Source organism: Oncorhynchus kisutch, linkage group LG29 (assembly GCF_002021735.2).
Source record: "Oncorhynchus kisutch isolate 150728-3 linkage group LG29, Okis_V2, whole genome shotgun sequence".
Classification (NCBI taxonomy): Eukaryota; Metazoa; Chordata; class Actinopteri; order Salmoniformes; family Salmonidae; genus Oncorhynchus; species Oncorhynchus kisutch.
Genome location: NC_034202.2, coordinates 36,263,880 through 36,284,775, shown reverse-complemented (window position 1 = coordinate 36,284,775; position 20,896 = coordinate 36,263,880). Strand labels below are relative to the sequence as shown.

At 47.4% G+C, this 20,896-nt stretch overlaps 1 protein-coding gene across 3 annotated transcripts in view; it reads left to right on the top strand.

Annotated features, from left to right (window-relative positions):
* Nucleotides 1-6,310: 6,310 nt before the first annotated feature.
* Nucleotides 6,311-20,896, top strand: part of LOC109873915 (SMG6 nonsense mediated mRNA decay factor) — a 39,755-nt gene continuing 25,169 nt past the window's right edge. For 2 of the 3 annotated variants that reach the window (XR_004206108.1, XM_031808825.1), the window contains exons 1-3: nt 6,311-6,452; nt 13,649-16,988; nt 17,143-17,335. Coding sequence is in view for 2 of the 3 variants with exons in the window: in XM_031808825.1 (XP_031664685.1) it covers nt 6,347-6,452; nt 13,649-16,988; nt 17,143-17,335 (3,639 nt within the window). In the remaining variant the exon portion in view is untranslated. The remainder of the gene's footprint in view (nt 6,453-13,648; nt 16,989-17,142; nt 17,336-20,896) is intronic. The other variant, XM_031808826.1, reaches the window with a different exon arrangement.

The following is a 20,896-nucleotide window of genomic DNA, read 5'->3' as shown; positions in this document are numbered from 1 at the left end:
GACCCTAGGCTACTGACCCTAGGCTACTGACCCTAGGCTGCTGACCCTAGACTACTGACCCTAGGCTACTGACCCTAGGCTACTGACCCTAGGCTACTGACCCTAGACTACTGACCCTAGGCTACTGACCCTAGGCTACTGACCCTAGACTACTGACCCTAGACTACTGACCCTAGGCTACTGACCCTAGGCTACTGACCCTAGGCTACTGACCCTAGACTACTGACCCTAGACTACTGACCCTAGGCTACTGACCCTAGACTACTGACCCTAGACTACTGACCCTAGGCTACTGACCCTAGACTACTGACCCTAGACTACTGACCCTAGGCTACTGACCCTAGGCTACTGACCCTAGACTACTGACCCTAGACTACTGACCCTAGGCTACTGACCCCATTCTGGGTCGTGTGGTAGAAAGAGTATAGCCTAGCACATAGGCCGGCAGATGACGATATTGAGTCGTTTCCATTTTACCATCCAAAGGCATTTCATGCAGCCGGAAATACACTCCTATCCCCTGTAACCGGGTTAAATGCGTAGATGTCCTCCTCAACTCGATTTAACGGAGAGAAGGCGGGGGAAAATGCATACTTTCAACATGAAATACATTGCTCCACCACCGTGCTAAAGTGGCTAATGCTTACGAATGCTCGTCCCAGATGTTGCATATCGCGTCCAGCCAATCAGGCTACAGCCACAGAGTTTCTAAACCAAGAGGTGCAACAATCGCGAGACTTCCGGGAACGATTGGGAAAAAGACCAAACCGACTAGGCAGGGGTCTGGGGGTTAAAGTTAAAGAGAGAAGTGAAAAATTATTGTTTAGTTGTTAATTTTCTCAAATATCTAAACGCAAAACATAGATTCGAGCCAATGTCTTAAGTAGTTGAACATGTTATTACTCCAAACTTTATAGTTGGATTGGACGGCCTGTACATGCGCAGCTAGTTAGACCCGATTACGTGTTTCTACCTATGAGTTTATGCTGCGTTTCTATGCTAGTCGGAACTAGGAAACTCGAAAAATCAGACTTGATGATTTGTTGATCGTGGTACGTGTATAACTACAAGAAGTTAGCAAATATGACATTTCAGAGTTTCCTAGTTCCGAGCCGGAATGTTTCAGAGTGTGAATGAAGAGGCTCCACCCTCCGGTACCGAATCAATGTGCAGGGGTACAGGTTAGTCGAGGTCATTTGTAAAGTGACTATGCATAGATAATAAACAGCGAGTAGCAGCAGCCTAGTTAAATAAAGGTTTAATAAATAAATACAATTTAGCAGCTGTGTAAAAACAAGGGGGGGGTCGATGTTAAAAATCCAACTGAAGGAGTACAGTTTTTCTTTTTGTTTGAAATCCAGGATAATAGTGTGAATTTGGTTACTGTTTTTGGTAATTAGTATGAATTTGTTCATCCAAAACATATTTTGATTTTGGGCAATATTTTACTACCACGTGGCGGCAGTACATCTTATGAGTGTAGTCTGCCAATAAACCTCATAGATGAAGAAGGATAACGGTTTCTCACACCAAATATGGTAGTGAGAGGAAGTCCAGTAGTGGGAGAGGAAAGAACTACGTGAAACTGGGCCGACATTCTGCTAATTTTCTCATCGATTAAACATCTGATTTCAATACATTATTCGGTTTCCAAAACTAGAATATGTTACGAACAGAGTGCACGAAGTAATGCATTAAGTTGTATAGACTTGACGCTTTGCCAAAGTTAAAAAGAAATGTGTTGTTTAGTAGGAGTGTAATGTCAAATTGAGTTTGTGCACATGAGCACTTCACAGCGGAACAAATACATGCTACAACGCGCCAATAGGATCTTGCTTGCTCCTGCTTGGTTTATCCCACCTCCTTGCTTGTTCTGCTTGGTTTATCCCACCTCCTTGCTTGCTCCTGCTTGGTTTATCCCACCTCCTTGCTTGTTCTGCTTGGTTTATCCCACCTCCTTGCTTGCTCCTGCTTGGTTTATCCCACCTCCTTGCTTGTTCTGCTTGGTTTATCCCACCTCCTTGCTTGCTCCTGCTTGGTTTATCCCACCTCCTTGCTTGCTCCTGCTTGGTTTATCCCACCTCCTTGCTTGCTCCTGCTTGGTTTATCCCACCTCCTTGCTTGCTCCTGCTTGGTTTATCCCACCTCCTTGCTTGTTCTGCTTGGTTTATCCCACCTCCTTGCTTGCTCCTGCTTGGTTTATCCCACCTCCTTGCTTGTTCTGCTTGGTTTATCCCACCTCCTTGCTTGCTCCTGCTTGGTTTATCCCACCTCCTTGCTTGCTCCTGCTTGGTTTATCCCACCTCCTTGCTTGTTCTGCTTGGTTTATCCCACCTCCTTGCTTGCTCCTGCTTGGTTTATCCCACCTCCTTGCTTGCTCCTGCTTGGTTTATCCCACCTCCTTGCTTGTTCTGCTTGGTTTATCCCACCTCCTTGCTTGTTCTGCTCCGCTATGCTTAATTTGCTCCCACTGTGAACGACACAGATTAACTATCTTGAGTTGGTTAAACATATTTTTGTCTTAGCTAGCCAACCTTGCTTTTTTATATATATAAAAAAAGTTAGGGTGGCCATTTGATTAATTGTTCAGAAGTCTTATGGCTTGGAGGTAGAAGCTGTTAAACTTGGCGCTCCGGTACCGCTTACCGTGCGGTAGCAGAGAGAACAGTCTATGACTTAGGTGGCTGGAGTCTTTGACCATTTTTTGGGCTGCCTTCTGACACCGCCTAATACATAGGTCCTGGATGGCAGGAAGCTTGGCTGGGCCGTACGCACTACCCTCTGTAGCAACTTATGGTCGGATGCCGAGCAGTTGCCATACCAGGTGGGAATGGAAGCAGTCGGGATGCTCTCAATGGTGCAGCTGTAGAACTTTTTGAGGATCTGGGGAGCCATGGCAAATCATTTCAGTCTCCTGAGGAGGAAAAGTGGTTGTCGTGCCCTCTTCATGACTGTCTTGGTGTGTTTGGGCCATGATAGTTTGTTGGTGATGTGGACACCAAGGAACTTGAAACTCTTGACCCCGTCGATGTGAATAGGGGCTTGTTCGGCCCTCCTTTTCGTGTAGTCCACGAACAGCTTCTTTGTCTTGCTCACGTGTTTGTCTTGCTCATAGGGTGTTACGGTACAGAGACAATGTGGAGGCTATATACAGGGTGTTACTGTACAGAGACAATGTGGAGGCTATATACAGGGTGTTACTGTACAGAGACAATGTGGAGGCTATATACAGGGGGTACTGGAACAGAGACAATGTGGAGGCTATATACAGGGGGTACCGGTACAGAAACAATGTGGAGGCTATATACAAGGGGTACCGGTACAGAGACATTGTGCGGGGGCACCGGTGAGTTGAGGTAATTGAGGTAATATGTACATGTAGGTAGAGTTATTAAAGTGATTATGCATAGATAATAACAGAGAGTAGCAGCAGCGTAAAAGAGGGGTGGGGGGGAAATGCAAATAGTCTGGGTAGCCAATTGATTAGATGCTCAGGAGTCTTATGGCTTTGGGGTAGAAGCTGTTTAGAAGCCTCTTGGACCTAGACTTGGCGCTCCGGTACCGCTTGTCGTGCGGTAGCATAGAGAACATTCCACGACTATGGTGGCTGGAGTCTGACAATTTTTAGGGCATTCCTCTGACACCGCCTGGTATAGAGATCCTGGATGGCAGGAAGCTTGGCCCCAGTGATGTACTGGGCTGTACACACTACCCTCTGTCGTGCCTTGTGATCGGAGGCTGAGCAGTTGCCATACCAGGCAGTGATGCAACCCGTCAGAATGCTCTCGATGGTGCAGCTGTAAAACCTTTTGATGATCTGAGGACCCATGTCAATCAATGGTGCAGCTGTAGAACCTTTTGAGGAACTGAGAACCCATGCCAAATGGGCCCTCGCATGCTCTGAGGACACATCCTGGTAAACAGTCTGGCCCCGCGTCCTTGTGAATGTTGACCTGTTTAAAGGTTTTTCTCATGTCGGCTACAGAGAGCGTGATCACACAGTCGTACGGAACAGCCGGTGCTCTCATGCATGCTTCAGTGTTACTTGCCTCGAAGTGAGCATAAAAGGCATTTATCCCGTCTGGTAGGCTCACGTCACTGGGCAGCTCGCGGCTGGGTTTCCCTGTGTAGTTTACATATTTAATTGTGTCCATGGAAGTTTTTGTAGGTCATCTTGTTTTTTGGAGTCCAGCTTTGTTCTTGTTTTTATTCTGTTCTGAGTTGTTTCAAAATAATGTCATAGGGGACAAAAAGTTGTTTTATAGTCATCATAAAGCTTGTCTTCCAAATCTTGTTCACCATAGAACTTTAGTATTGTCATCCATGTGAGTATAAAAAACATGTATAAATGTCTTGGAATTTATTTACTGCTCAAAAAAATAAAGGGAACACTTAAACAACACAATGTAACTCCAAGTCAATCACACTTCTGTGAAATCAAACTGTCCACTTAGGAAGCAACACTGATTGACAATAAATTTCACATGCTGTTGTGCAAATGGAATAGACAACAGATGGAAATTATAGGCAATTAGCAAGACACCCCCAATAAAGGAGTGGTTCTGCAGGTGGGGACCACAGACCACTTCTCAGTTCCTATGCTTCCTGGCTGATGTTTTGGCCACTTTTGAATGCTGGCGGTGCTTTCACTCTAGTGGTAGCATGAGATGGAGTCTACAACCCACACAAGTGGCTCAGGTAGTGCAGCTCATCCAGGATGGAACATCAATGCGAGCTGTGGTAAGAAGGTTTGCTGTGTCTGTCAGCGTATTGTCCAGAGCATGGAGGCGCTACCAGGAGACAGGCCAGTACATCAGGAGACGTGGAGGAGGCCATAGGAGGGCAACAACCCAGCAGCAGGACCGCTACCTCCGCCTTTGTGCAAAGAGGAGCAGGAGGAGCACTGCCAGAGCCTGCAAAATGACCTCCAGCAGGCCACAAATGTGCATGTGTCTGCTCAAACGGTCAGGAACCGACTTCATGAGGGTGGTATGAGGGCCCGACGTCCACAGGTGGGGGTTGTGCTTACAGCCCAACACCGTGCAGGACGTTTTTCATTTGCCTGAGAACACCAAGATTGGAAAATTCACCACTGGCACCCTGTGCTCTTCACAGATCAAAGCAGGTTCACACTGAGCACATGTGACAGACGTGACAGTCTGGAGACGCCGTGGAGAACGTTCTGCTGTCTGCAACATCCTCCAGCATGACCGGTTTGGCGGCGGGTCAGTCATGGTGTGGGGTGGCATTTCTTTGGGGGGCTGCACAGCCCTCCATGTGCTCGCCAGAGGTAGCCTGACTGCCATTAGCTACCGAGATGAGATCCTCAAACCACTTGTGAGACCATATGCTGGTGCGGTTTGCCCTGGGTTCCTCCTAATGCAAGACAATGCTAAACCTCATGTGGCTGGAGTGTGTCAGCAGTTCCTGCAAGAGGAAGGCATTGATGCTATGGACTGGCCCGCCCGTTCCCCAGACCTGAAACCAAATGAGCACATCTGGGACATCATGTCTCGCTACATCCACCAATGCCACGTTGCACCACAGACTGTTCAGGACTTGGCAGATGCTTTAGTCCAGGTCTGGGAGGAGATCCCTCAGGAGACCATCCTCCACCTCATCAGGAGCATGCCCAGGCGTTGTAGGGAGGTCATACAGGTACGTGGAGGCCACACACACTACTGAGCCTCATTTTGACTTGTTTTAAGGACATTATATCAAAGTTGAATCAGCCTGTAGTGTGGTTTTCCACTTTAATTTTGAGTGTGACTCCAAATCCAGACCTCCATGGGTTGATAAATTTGATTTCCATTGATCATTTTTGTGTGATTTTGTTGTCAGCACATTCAACTATGTAAAGAAAAAAGTATTTAATAAGAATATTTCATTCATTCAGATCTAGGATGTGTTATTTTAGTGTTCCCTTTATTTTTTTGAGCAGTGTACATCGAAATCAATACTTCTCGTCAGGTCCCATATTTCTTTAGTTCTGTAGCTAGCAGTTCAATAAATGTGCTCTAAACTCTCTTCATCACTACAATTAGACAACCGTGGTATGACATGGCCTACAAGGGTGATCGGGGATTGGAGAAGCAGTTTTGGCGTATCTTCATACTGTACTGTCTTTGTCACAATAGACGACTGCATACAATGCTTTTGGAGCCATCAATACCACATCAATATCGCCATCTGCCGGCCTTTCGGCTAAGTAGAGCCTAATGTTCAAGCTTGGCTACTGTGCCCAGAATGACAAACAAGTTGTTTATCTAAACGCGTTTCTCTGCGGGCGCGTTGTGTTTTGTCCCTCTGAGTCGCCGTGTGTTTGTGTTGTTGGATAGAGACGAAGATGGCGGACGAATTAGACCTCAGTGAACTAGACAGAGTACGGATTTCTGCTGCGGAGCTACGAGTTGAACCGTCGAGTTTCGTCAACCACGGCGATGTCCACAGAGGTGAGAACGATCGCAGAAAGTGCTCAATACACTAACAAAGAGAACGCAAAATGAGCTAGCCAAAGTATAAAGTGCCACGAAACTAAGAAGCTAACGCTAACTTGCTAGCTAACGGTAGCTAGGCTCATCATGTGGTCGTTTGTTTTCAAACGCCTCCCCCATGCTTACATAGGTATGGGAAACATGTTTACATTGCCAAAGCAAGTGAAATAGATCATAAACAACATTTAAATGAAAAATAAACATTACACTAACAAAACAAAAGTTTCAAAATAATGGAGACATTTCGAATGTTATATTATGGCTATGTAAAGTTACGATGTTGTAACAGTGTAAACAGTTGAAGAACATAATGGAAAATAAATCAACATGGGTTGTATTTAAAATGGTGTTTGTGCTTCACTGGTTGCCTTTTTCTTGTGGCAAGTGAAATGCTTACTTACAAGCCCTTAACCAACAATGCACTTTTAAGAAAATACAACAAAAAAAAGAGTAAGAGAAAAGAACAACAAATAATTAAAGAGCAGCTGTAAATAACAATAGCGGGGCTATGTACAGGGGGTATCGGTACAGAGTCAATGTGCGGGGCCACCAGTACTGAGGTAATATGTACATTAGGTAGAGTTATTAAAGTGACTATGCATAGATAATAACAGGGTAGTAGCAGCAGCGTAGAGGGACGGGGGGGCAATCCAAATAGTCTGGGTAGCCATTTGATTTGACGTTCGGGAGTCTTGTGTCTTGAGGGTAGAAGCTGTTTAGAAGCCTCTTGGACCTAGACTTGGCGAATGACGGGGGCGAGGGCCTGTACGGGTGTTTGGAGTATATCCTTCCTGTCCGACTCATTAAAGAGAAATTCTTTGTCCAGTTCGAGGTGAGTAATCACTCTTCTCATGTCCAGAAGCTCTTTTTGGTCATAAGAGACGGTAGCAGCAACATTATGTACAAAACAAGTTCCAAACAACGTAAAAAAAACAAACCAAATAGCCCGGTTGGTTAAGAGCCAATAAGACGCCAGCATCCCCTCCTGCGCCATCTTGAACGGAAACAAAAGGTGTAGACTAAGCAAAAGGTTTACTTACTGCCCTTCCCAACAATGCAGAGAGAAAAAAAAGAGAAGTATTAGAAAAATAATAACACATGGAATAAATACAGAATGAGTAACGATAACTTGGCTATATACACGGGGTACCAGTACCGAGTTGATGTGCAGGGGTAGGAGGGAATTGAGGTAGATATGTACATATAGGCAGGGATAAAGTGACAAGGCAACAGGATAGATAATGGACAGTAACAGCAGCGTATGTGATGAGTCAAAATAGTTGGTGTGTAAATGGTCAATGCAGAAAGTCCAGGTAGCGATTGGTTAACTATTTAACTACCTATTTAGCAGTCTTATGGCTTAGGGTATAAGCTGTTTAGGGTCCTGTTGGTTCCAGCCTTGGTGCGTTGATACTGCTTGCTGTGCGGTAGCAGAGAAAACAGTATATACCTTGGGTGGCTGGAGTCTTTGCAGCCGGTCAAGATGATCTCACTAGTGCAGCTGTAGAACCTTTTGAGGATCTGATGGCCCATGCAAAAAATTTCAGCCTCCTGAGGGGCAATAGACGTTGTTGCATCCTCTTCACAACTGTGTTGGTGTGTGTGGACCATGATAATTCCTTAGCGATGTGGACACCAAGAAACTCGAAGCTCTTGACCTGCTCCGCTACAGCCATTTCAATGTGGATTGGGGCTTGCTTTGGCCCTCCGTTTCCTGTAGTCCACTATCAGCTGCTTTGTCTTGCTGACGTTGAGGGAGAGGTTGTTGTCTTGGCAACACACTGCCAGGTCTCTGACCTCCCTGTAGGCTGTCTCATCATCGTCGGTGATCAGATCTACCAACGTCGTGTCGTCGGCAAACTTAATGATGGTTTTGGAGTCATGCACGGCCACGGCTCCATAGTACCGTTTCATATGATATAAAAAAACATTTGGTCCCTACCGATCTAAAAAGCTCACACCTATTATATAATGTTTATAAAGTCAGTTTGGTTTATAAATGTAGTAAACAAAAATGAAGCAACAGCAACTAGTTTCTTGTATGTGCTGTAACGTCCACTTCACTTTCATGCACATCTCAAGTGTGGCAGCTGTGATCAGCCAGCCACATCCCCTTCCAGCCATCACTCACCTGCTTCTCTCTGTCCACTCTTCCTGTGCATCTATTCCGCCGTCAGTTTTTAAAATAAAAATGAGAGTTTATGTTGTTACATTTGTACATTTGATACATTGGAGCTGCGCCTAGGGCTTGTTACTCTGACTGTATTACCGCCACGCTGGTAGTCACGACTAATGACTGTAGTTAAATTCCACATGACCGCTTAGTCACGGTAATTAGGCTTCTCCAAGCTCTGATGCTGCTGATGGTCATTAGTATCCTACCAAACTTGCTAACCGCCTGGTACTCTGCACTCTATTGTCCCTCTAATCACTCTGACATCAATGCAAATGTAATCCCAATACCTTTCTGTAGGCAAGGAATAATATATTTATTTCTCAACTTTCCCAATATTAAGAACATTGTTTGGCTTAAAACAGGAGTATAGCCTAGCTGGCTGATATGATCATTAACAACGGGAAAAGAGTCCTCCATTCACTATTTAAGTGCATAGATTACTGGTATTTTTTCCCCTGACCCGCTACAGGTGCCTGATAATGGTCCATTCTAAACTCATTTCACACACACACAGTACCAGTCAAAAGTTTGGACACACCTACACATTCAATTTTATCCCCCTTTATTTGGACTATTTTCTACATTGTAGAATAATAGTGAAGACATCACAACTATGAAATTACACATATGGAATCATGTAGTAACCAAAAAATCTAAATTGATTTTAGATTCTTGAAAGTAGCCACCCTTTGCCTTGATGACAGCTCTGCACACCATAGCTAAAACTTAAATCCCGGCCCTGGGGCAGCTGTGAGTGTGTGCCATGTCCGTTTTTTGTTGTTGAAATATGAGGCATAGGTGTGCTACATTTTCATGCAGGCTCTCTCCCTTTCTCTTCTCTCTCTCTCTTTCTCTTATATCTCTTTCTCCTTCTCTTCTCTTCTTTCTTTCTCTCTCTCTCTCTCTCTCTCTCTCTCTCTCTCTCTAAATTCAAGGGCTTTATTAACATGGGAAACATATGTTAACATTGCCAAAGCAAGTGAAAAAGATAATAAACAAAAGTGAAATAAACAATAAAAATTCACAGTAAACATTACACTCACAGAATTTTCAAAAGAATAATGACATGTCATATGTCATTACGTATATATACACAGTGTTGTAACGATGTGCAAATAGTTCAAGTTCAAAAGGAGGGGAAAAACAACATAAATCTGGGTTGTATTTACAATGATGTTTGTTCTTCACTGGTTGACCTTTTCTTGTGGCAACAGGTCACAAATCTTGCTGCTGTGATGGCACACTGTGGTATTTCACCCAGTAGATATGGGAGTTTATCAAAATTGGGTTTGTTTTCAAATTCTTTGTGATTCTGTGTAATCTGAGGGAAATATTTGTCTCTAATATGGTCATACATTGGGCAGGAGGTTAGGAAGTGCAGCTCAGTTTCCATCTCATTTTGTGGTCAGTGTGCACATTGCCTGTCTTCTCTTGAGAGCCATGTCTGCCTACGGTGGCCTTTCTCAATAGCAAGGCTATGCTCACTGAGTCTGTACATAGTCAAAGATTTCCTTAAGTCTGGGTCAGTCACAGTGGTCAGGTATTCTGCCACTGTGTTCTCTGTTTAGGGCCAAATAACATTCTAGTTTGGTCTGTTTTTTTGTTAATTCTTTCCAATGTGTCAAGTAATTATCTTTTTGTTTTCTCATGACTTGGTTGGGTCTAATTGTGCTGCTGTCCTGGGGCTCTGTGGGATGTGTTTGTGTTTGTGAACAGAGCCCCAGGACCAGCTTGCTTATGGGACTCTTCTCCAGGTTCATCTCTCTGTAGGTGATGTCTTTGTTATGGAAGGTTTTTCTGGATCTTTTCTGGATTTTGATCATTAGCGGGTATCTCCCTAATTCTGATCATTGTTTGGTGATCATTATTTGGTGTTTTACGTTGTGCACAGAGGATTTTTTTTTCAGAATTCTGCATGCGGTCTCAATTAGTTTTTTGTCCCATTTTGTGAATTCTTGGATGGTGAGCGGACTCCAGACCTGACAAACATTAAGGGCAATAAGTTCTATAACTGATTCATGTATTTTTAATTGGTATTAGGGATGTACCGATATGCCATTTTTGGCCGATACCAATAACCAATATTTAAAATTATAGCGGCCTTTTAAGCATTCTAGTACAATTAAATAGTTAACACACACACACATGGACGCAGTGGTCTAAGCCACTGCATCTCAGTGCAAGAGGTGTCACTACAGACCCTGGTTCATGGTTCATGAAAATGTAGCACACCTATCCCTAAAGCCAACACCTCATTTGGCCGCCTTTCGTTCCAGTACTCTGCTGCCTGTGACTGGAACGAATTGCAAAAATCGCTGAAGTTGGAGACTTTTATCTCCCTCACCAACTTCAAACATCAGCTATCTGAGCAGCTAACCGATCGCTGCAGCTGTACATAGTCTATTGGTAAATAGCCCACCCTTTTCACCTACCTCATCCCCATACTGTTTTTATTTATTTACTTTTCTGCTCTTCTGCACACCAATATCTCTACCTGTACATGACCATCTGATCTTTTATCACTCCAGTGTTAATCTGCAAAATTGTAATTATTTGCCTACCTCCTCATGCCTTTTGCACACATTGTATATAGACCCCCCCCTTTGTTTTCTACTGTGTTATTGACTTGTTAATTGTTTACTCCATGTGTAACTCTTTGTTGTATGCTCACACTGCTATGCTTTATCTTGGCCAGGTCGCAGTTGCAAATGAGAACTTGTTCTCAACTAGCCTACCTGGTTAAATAAAGGTGAAATAAAAAAATTAAAAAAATAAATAAAATCCAGGCTGTATCACATCCGGCCGTCCCATAGAGCAGCGCACATTTTGCCCAGCGTCGTCCGGGTTTGGCCGGTGGTAGGCCGTCATTGTAAATAAGAATTTGTTCTTACTGACTTTCCTAGTTAAATAAAGGTTATACACACACACACACACACACTCACACACACCAAAAAGTTATTTTGTTGGCATTTACATATGTCCCCATTACCAGTAATAATCAACCTGACGATTTTGCAGGTTTTCCTACTTACAAAGCATGTAGAGGTCTGTAATTTTTATCATAGGTACACTTCAACCGTGAGAGACGGAATCTAAAACAAAAATCCAGAAAATCACATTGTATGATTTTTAATAATTAATTTGCATTTTATTGCATGACATAAGTATTTGATCACCTACAAACCAGTAAAATTCCGGCTCTCACAGACCTGTTAGTTTTTCTTTAAGAAGTCCCCCTGTTCTCCACTCATTACCTGTATTAACTGCACCTGTTTGAACTCGTTACCTGTATAAAAGACACCTGTCCACATACTCAATCAAACAGACTCCAACCTCTCCACAATGGCCAAGATCAGAGAGCTGTGTAAGGACATCAGGGATAAAATTATAGATCTGCACAAGGTTGGGATGGGCTACAGGACAATAGGCAAGCAGCTTTTTAGATTCCGTCTCTCACAGTTGAAGTGTACCTATGATAAAAATGACAGACCTCTACATGCTTTGTAAAGTAGGAAACACTGCCGATTTTGCAGGTTATCAAATACTTGTTCTCCCCACTGTATATCGTCCATCCCTAAATGGTATGTCGAATTTGATGCTCCTTTTGATGGCATAGAAGGCCCTTCTTGCCTTTTCTCTCAGCTCGTTCACAGCTTTGTTGAAGTTACCTGTGGCGCTGTTGTTTAGGCCGAGGTATGTATAGTTTTTTGTGTGTTCAAGGGCAACGGTTTCTAGATGGAATTTGTATTTGTGGTCCTAGCAACTGGATCTTTTTTGGAACACCATTATTTTTTGTCTTACTGAGATTTACTGCCAGGGCCCATGTCTGGCAGAATCTGTGAAGAAGATCTAGGTGCTGCTGTAGGCCCTCCTTGGTTGGGGACAGAAGCACCAGATCATCTGTAGACATTTGACTAGAGATTCTAATAGGGTGAGGCCGGGTGCTGCAGATTGTTCTAGTGCCCTCACCAATTTGTTGATATATATGTTGAAGAGGGTGGGGCTTAAGCTGCATCCCTGTCTCACCCCACGGCCCTGTGGTAAGAAATGTGTGTTTTCTGCCAATTTTAACCGCACACTTGTTTTCTTTCTCTCTCTGTTTCTCTCTCTCTCTCTCTGTTTCTCTCTCTGTTTCTCTCTCTCTCTCTCTGTTTCTCTCTCTCTCTCTCTGTTTCTCTCTCTCTCTCTCTGTTTCTGTTTCTCTCTCTGTTTCTCACTCTCTCTCTCTCTGTTTCTGTTTCTCTCTCTGTTTCTCACTCTCTCTCTCTCTCTGTTTCTCTCTCTGTTTCTCACTCTCTCTCTCTCTCTCTCTCTCTCTGTCTCTCTCTCTCTGTTTCTCTCTCTCTCTCTCTCTGTTTCTCTCTCTCTGTTTCTCTCTCTCTCTCTCTCTCTCTCTCTGTTTCTCTCTCTCTGTTTCTCTCTCTCTCTCTCTGTTTCTCTCTCTGTTTCTCTCTCTCTCTCTCTCTCTGTTTCTCTCTCTCTCTCTGTTTCTCTCTCTCTCTCTCTCTCTGTTTCTCTCTCTCTCTCTCTCTGTTTCTCTCTCTCTCTCTGTTTCTCTCTCTCTGTTTCTCTCTCTCTCTCTCTCTCTCTCACCTTCTTAAACTGTCTCTTGCTGAGGGTTAGTTGAGAGCCTGATGAGTCAGTTTAGTTCATTAGCCGACTGGGAGATGAATCACACATAAGAAGTTGAGATAGTGTGTGATGTGCTCTGTGCAGGTGGACCTGTGTCTGTGTGTTAACTCTGCAGTGTTACTGTGTGTAGGACAGGACAAGCAGTCTGTCTGTTGTCTGAATGTCCTCTCTACAGCTTCTTGGAACACTTTCAAGTTCATAACACACACCTTGTCATCACTGCTAATATATCTCTCCCTTTCTCCTCATTCCTCTCCCTCTCTCCTCATTCCTCTCCCTCTCTATCTCTTTCCCCAACTATTTCTCTCCCTTTTCTATCTCCCCCTTCTCTCTCTCCCTGTCACAGAGGAGCAAGGAGAGGAGGGGCGTGGCGAATGCCAGCAGCAGAGTAACCACGGCAACGACGCATCAAAAAAATCAGATCTGCAATACTACATGTCCGAGGCCATCCATGGCAACCGTCACCATGACAGCAAGGAAGGCGAAGAGTTGACCTCCCCTCGTCACCCTGTAACCATGACCTCCGACCCTGAGGAGGAGCTGGTGATGTCACCACCGCCACAGGAGGAGGAAGAAGGACACAAGATGATGGTTTCAACGGAACCTGGATGTACAGATGGAGAGATGGGGACAGAAGGAGAAGATAAATATGGAGGAGGGGGTAGTCATGGTAGGGGAGGTTTTACTTTTAACCGCGAAGGCTCTCGAGCATCTGCACAACAGAGGACTCAAAGAGGTGACCACCACACCAATAGAGTCGACAACAACAACAGTAGCAGTGCAGGGGGGCCATCGTGCTCAGGCAACGGACCACAGAGCTCCATACAGAGCGATGGAGGGAGAGAGAAGGACCAGAGAGATGGAGGGAGAGAGAAGGACCAGAGAGATGGAGGGAGAGAGAAGGACCAGAGAGATGGAGGGAGAGAGAAGGACCAGAGAGATGGAGGGAGAGAGAAGGACCAGAGAGATGGAGGGAGAGAGAAGGACCAGAGAGATGGAGGGAGAGAGAAGGACCAGAGAGATGGAGGGAGAGAGAAGGACCAGAGAGATGGAGGGAGAGAGAAGGACCAGAGAGATGGAGGGAGAGAGAAGGACCAGAGAGATGGAGGGAGAGAGAAGGACCAGAGAGATGGAGGGAGAGAGAAGGACCAGAGAGATGGAGGGAGAGAGAAGGACCAGAGAGATGGAGGGAGAGAGAAGGACCAGAGAGATGGAGGGAGAGAGAACGACCAGAGAGATGGAGGGAGAGAGAACGACCAGAGAGATGGAGGGAGAGAGAACGACCAGAGAGATGGAGGGAGAGAGACGGACCACAGTGGGAGAGACCCAGACCTCCCGGAGCCAGCAGGGGGTTCCCCTGGCTCTGCCAAGCCCACCAGGAAGACTCGTAAACCGGACCGGGAGATCTATCAGCCGGGGGGCCGAAGGAGCACCACCAGCACCCAGGGGAAGGAAGTGGGAAGAGAGACGAAGAAACCGAATACTCCTGGGTCTGGTTCTGTTAGAGAGGAGGCTGTAGTCAGGAGAGAGCCAGCCCCACAAAAAGAGACTGGAGGAGAGAGAGGGGGAGGGGAGGAGAAGGGGAGAGGTGGCAGGTGTGAGGAGAAGGAGAGAAGGCAGGGGAGGAGAGAGACAGGCAAAGCGGCAGCAGCAGTCTCAGACCCTGTATCAGAGAACCTGACTGGGAAGATTGAGAAACTCAGTGTGACTGTCCCAGCCGGGAGAGAGGAGGAGGATGAGAGAGGAGGAGGAGAGAAAGGAGAGGGTCAGGAAGTAGACAGGAGGAAGAAGGCTAGCGTTGAGGGCAGGAGGAGCAGAGGAGTTGAGGGAGGAGGTGAGAAGACAGAGGAGAAGAAGAGAGAGAGGGGAAACCGCAGGAACAGAGGAGGAGGAGGAGGGGAGAAGGGGGGCAATCAGGACTCCAAGAGAAGAGGAAGAGGGGAAGGAGGAGGGGGGAAGGGTGAGCGAGTGATTAAAGAGAGAAATAAGAGAGAGTCAGAGGGGGACAAAGAGGGGGAAGCAAACCGTCCTGCAGATACACAGCCAACAAAAGGAAGAGAAAAACAGAGGGATAAAGAGACAGAAAGAGAGGAACCGAGGGACAGGGAGATGGAGAGAGGGAACAACAGACCCCAAGACATAGACAGAGAAAGAGAGGAACCGAGGGACAGGGACAAGCAGAGAGGGAACAACAGACCCCGAGACATAGACAGAGAAAGAGAGGAACCGAGGGACAGGGAGATGGAGAGGGACAAGCAGAGAGGGAACAACAGACCCCGAGACATAGACAGAGAAAGAGAGGAACCGAGGGACAGGGAGATGGAGAGGGACAAGCAGAGAGGGAACAACAGACCCCGAGACATAGACAGAGAAAGGGATGGAGAGATGGAGAGAAACAGAGAGAGGCCAGCGGAGGGGAACGAGAGGAGCAGAGCCAACACTAGTCCTAACAACAACCACCACCACCCATCATCATCCTCTAAGCGTTACTCCAAGTCAGACATCAGAAGACCCAGGAACCGCACCTACAGCACCAGCTCTGCCAGCAGTGGCACCAGTCTGGACGGACCTGGACTGGGAAAGGGAGGGGGTTTGGGGGAGGACAGGGCCCGACGAGACCGGTTGGGCCGCAGGGAGCGAGAGAGAGGGGAGGGAGGAGGAGGTCAGCTCCAGAACAGGAGGAGAAGCACTAGAGACTCCTCTACTGACTCACTGGAAGATAGCAAGGTGGGAGAATGGATGGATGAGAGGAGGAGAGATGGAGGAGAGGAGGACTGGAGCCCGGAGAGGAGGAAGAGGGTGGAGGAGAGCAGAGGGACAGGAGGGAGGCACAGAGGAGGAGGGAGAGGAGGTCTCCTGAGAATATCTCACAGTGACAGACAGTCAGGCTCCTCCCAGGCTACCTCAGGCCCTGGCGAGGACCCCCAGGGGCGACGCAGACAGGGCACTGGGCCTCGCAGCAGGGGGAGGGGCATCCTCATCCTCCCCGCCCACACCAACCTCTCCAATTTGCCGGCGGAGCCCGGGCCGAGGCTTCTGTTTGGTGGGATCCGTGGAGGAAGAGATGCGGGGCTAGGGAGAGGAGGAGGAAGGGGCGGAGGAACTAGGCGTCTCTGGGACCCAAACAACCCCGACCAGAAACCCGCCCTCGGGCTCTCCCAGCATGCATCGCTCCAGCAGCAGCCCATGTACCTGCAGACAGGCGTTGGTTACGGAGCGCTGCACTTCCTGGATACAGATGACGAGGCTGCAGGGAGTCCCCCGGTCCGCCAGGGGGAGCACCTCCACCTCCAGCAGCAGGCTGCAGCCAGGGCCCAGGCCTTCTACAAGTACCAGAACTCTGACAACCCTTACCCTTACAACGCCAACCCTAACCCCAACACACGCTACCCCTACCCTTACCACACTATGCCCGCCGGCCCTTACCAGATCCCCCCCTCTAACGACATGTACCACCCGGGTCAGTTCTACGGGGGGTACAGGGGCCAGGGGTACCCGGATGGACCCGAGGCTCTAGCAGGGGGTGGATCCGGAGCAGGTGTAACCCCTGAGGAGGCTGGGCAACATGCCAGAGGAGAGCTGGGGAGACTGCTGAGAGCTGCAGACAGTCAGGAGTTACAGCTCACTAACCTGTTGTCTCGAGACAGACTCAGTGCTGATGGACTGGACCGCATGGCTCAGCTCAGGTAAGATAGAGGGATGGAGAGGAGAGGAAGCAACAGCTCACTAACCTGCTAAAGGAGGGGGGGTGGGGTGGAGGAATGGTGAAAGCTGCAACCTGCTGTCTAAAAACAAACTATGCTCCTTTCTTTATCTTGTCCCCCCCCCCCCCCCTCCCAGAGCTGACCTGTTGACCCTGTACGAGCGGGTGATCCTAACAGACATAGAGTTCAGTGACAGCCAGAACCTGGACCAGGCTCTATGGAAGAACGTGTTCTACCAGGTTATAGAGCGCTTCAGACAGCTCCTCAAAGACCCCAGTGGAGACTCAGCTCCGCGCATCACCACCATGCTACTGACACTGCTGGACGAGGTACACACACTGAACACACAGCATGTACACGCACACAGGCATCAATCGGCTGTTACCTAAAACGCGTGTAAATATTGGACTATAAATTGTGCCTTCCTTTATTGTATTTACGCTGAAATGTTTAATCTATTCTACTGAGAAATGTACTTTTTGTTCCTATTCTTATCCTTCGTTATTTATTATTGTTGTTGCATTGTCCAAAAGGAACCTGCAAGTAAGCATTTCGTGGGACGGTGTGTATCATGTGTGTCCTCTACATACCACTAATAAAACATACCTTGAAACACGTACAGACAGACACACACCACGTACAGACAGACACACACCACGTACAGACAGACACACACCACGTACAGACAGACACACACCACGTACAGACAGACACACACCACGTACAGACAGACACACACCACGTACAGACAGACACACACCACGTACAGACAGACACACACCACGTACAGACAGACACACACCACGTACAGACAGACACACACCACGTACAGACAGACACACACCACGTACAGACAGACACACACCACATACAGACAGACCACACCAACAGACAGACACACACCACGTACAGACAGACACACACCACGTACAGACAGACACACACCACGTACAGACAGACACACACCACGTACAGACAGACACACACCACGTACAGACAGACACACACCACGTACAGACAGACACACACCACGTAAAGACAGACACACACCACGTACAGACAGACACACACCACGTACAGACAGACACACACCACGTACAGACAGACACACACCACATAAAGACAGACACACACCACATAAAGACAGACACACACCACGTACAGACAGACACACACCACGTACAGACAGACACACACCACGTACAGACAGACACACACCACATAAAGACAGACACACACCACATAAAGACAGACACACACCACATAAAGACAGACACACACCACGTACAGACAGACACACACCACGTACAGACAGGCACACACCACGTACAGACAGACACACACCACGTACAGACAGACACACACCACGTACAGACAGACACACACCACATAAAGACAGACACACACCACATAAAGACAGACACACACCACGTACAGACAGACACACACCACGTACAGACAGACACACACCACGTACAGACAGACACACACCACATAAAGACAGACACACACCACATAAAGACAGACACACACCACATAAAGACAGACACACACCACGTACAGACAGACACACACCACGTACAGACAGGCACACACCACGTACAGACAGACACACACCACGTACAGACAGACACACACCACGTACAGACAGACACACACCACGTACAGACAGACACACACCACGTACAGACAGACACACACACCGTACAGACAGACACACACCACGTACAGACAGACACACACCACGTACAGACAGACACACACCACGTACAGACAGACACACACCACATAAAGACAGACACACACCACGTACAGACAGACACACACCACGTACAGACAGACACACACCACGTACAGACAGACACACACCACGTACAGACAGACACACACCACGTACAGACAGACACACACCACGTACAGACAGACACACACCACATAAAGACAGACACACACCACATGAAGACAGACACACACCACGTACAGACAGACACACACCACGTACAGACAGACACACACCACGTACAGACAGACACACACCACATAAAGACAGACACACACCACATAAAGACAGACACACACCACGTACAGACAGACACACACCACGTACAGACAGACACACACCACGTACAGACAGGCACACACCACGTACAGACAGACACACACCACATAAAGACAGACACACACCACATAAAGACAGACACACACCACGTACAGACAGACACACACCACATAAAGACAGACACACACCACGTACAGACAGACACACACCACGTACAGACAGACACACACCACGTACAGACAGGCACACACCACGTACAGACAGGCATACACCACGTACAGACAGGCATACACCACATAAAGACAGACACACACCACATAAAGACAGACACACACCACGTACAGACAGACACACACCACGTACAGACAGACACACACCACATAAAGACAGACACACACCACGTACAGACAGACACACACCACGTACAGACAGACACACACCACGTACAGACAGACACACACCACATAAAGACAGACACACACCACATAAAGACAGACACACACCACGTACAGACAGGCACACACCACGTACAGACAGGCACACACCACGTACAGACAGGCACACACCACGTACAGACAGACACACACCACATAAAGACAGACACACACCACATAAAGACAGACACACACCACGTACAGACAGACACACACCACGTACAGACAGACACACACCACGTACAGACAGACACACACCACGTACAGACAGACACACACCACGTACAGACAGACACACACCACGTACAGACAGACACACACCACGTACAGACAGACACACACCACGTACAGACAGACACACACCACGTACAGACAGACACACACCACGTACAGACAGACACACACCACGTACAGACAGACACACACCACGTAAAGACAGACACACACCACGTACAGACAGACACACACCACATAAAGACAGACACACACCACGTACAGACAGACACACACCACGTACAGACAGACACACACCACGTACAGACAGACACACACCACATAAAGACAGACACACACCACGTACAGACAGACACACACCACGTACAGACAGACACACACCACGTACAGACAGGCACACACCACGTACAGACAGACACACACCACATAAAGACAGACACACACCACATAAAGACAGACACACACCACGTACAGACAGACACACACCACGTACAGACAGACACACACCACGTACAGACAGACACACACCACGTACAGACAGACACACACCACGTACAGACAGACACACACCACGTACAGACAGACACACACCACGTACAGACAGACACACACCACATAAAGACAGACACACACCACATAAAGACAGACACACACCACGTACAGACAGACACACACCACGTACAGACAGACACACACCACGTACAGACAGACACACACCACGTACAGACAGGCACACACCACGTACAGACAGACACACACCACGTACAGACAGACACACACCACGTACAGACAGACACACACCACGTACAGACAGACACACACCACGTACAGACAGACACACACCACGTACAGACAGACACACACCACGTACAGACAGACACACACCACGTACAGACAGACACACACCACGTACAGACAGGCACACACCACGTACAGACAGACACACACCACGTACAGACAGACACACACCACGTACAGACAGACACACACCACGTACAGACAGACACACACCACGTACAGACAGACACACACCACGTACAGACAGACACACACCACGTACAGACAGACACACACCACGTACAGACAGACACACACCACGTACAGACACAAGCACTGATTGCGTGAACAGCACTGTAATGCGTATAGTGTTGGTGACAGTATGC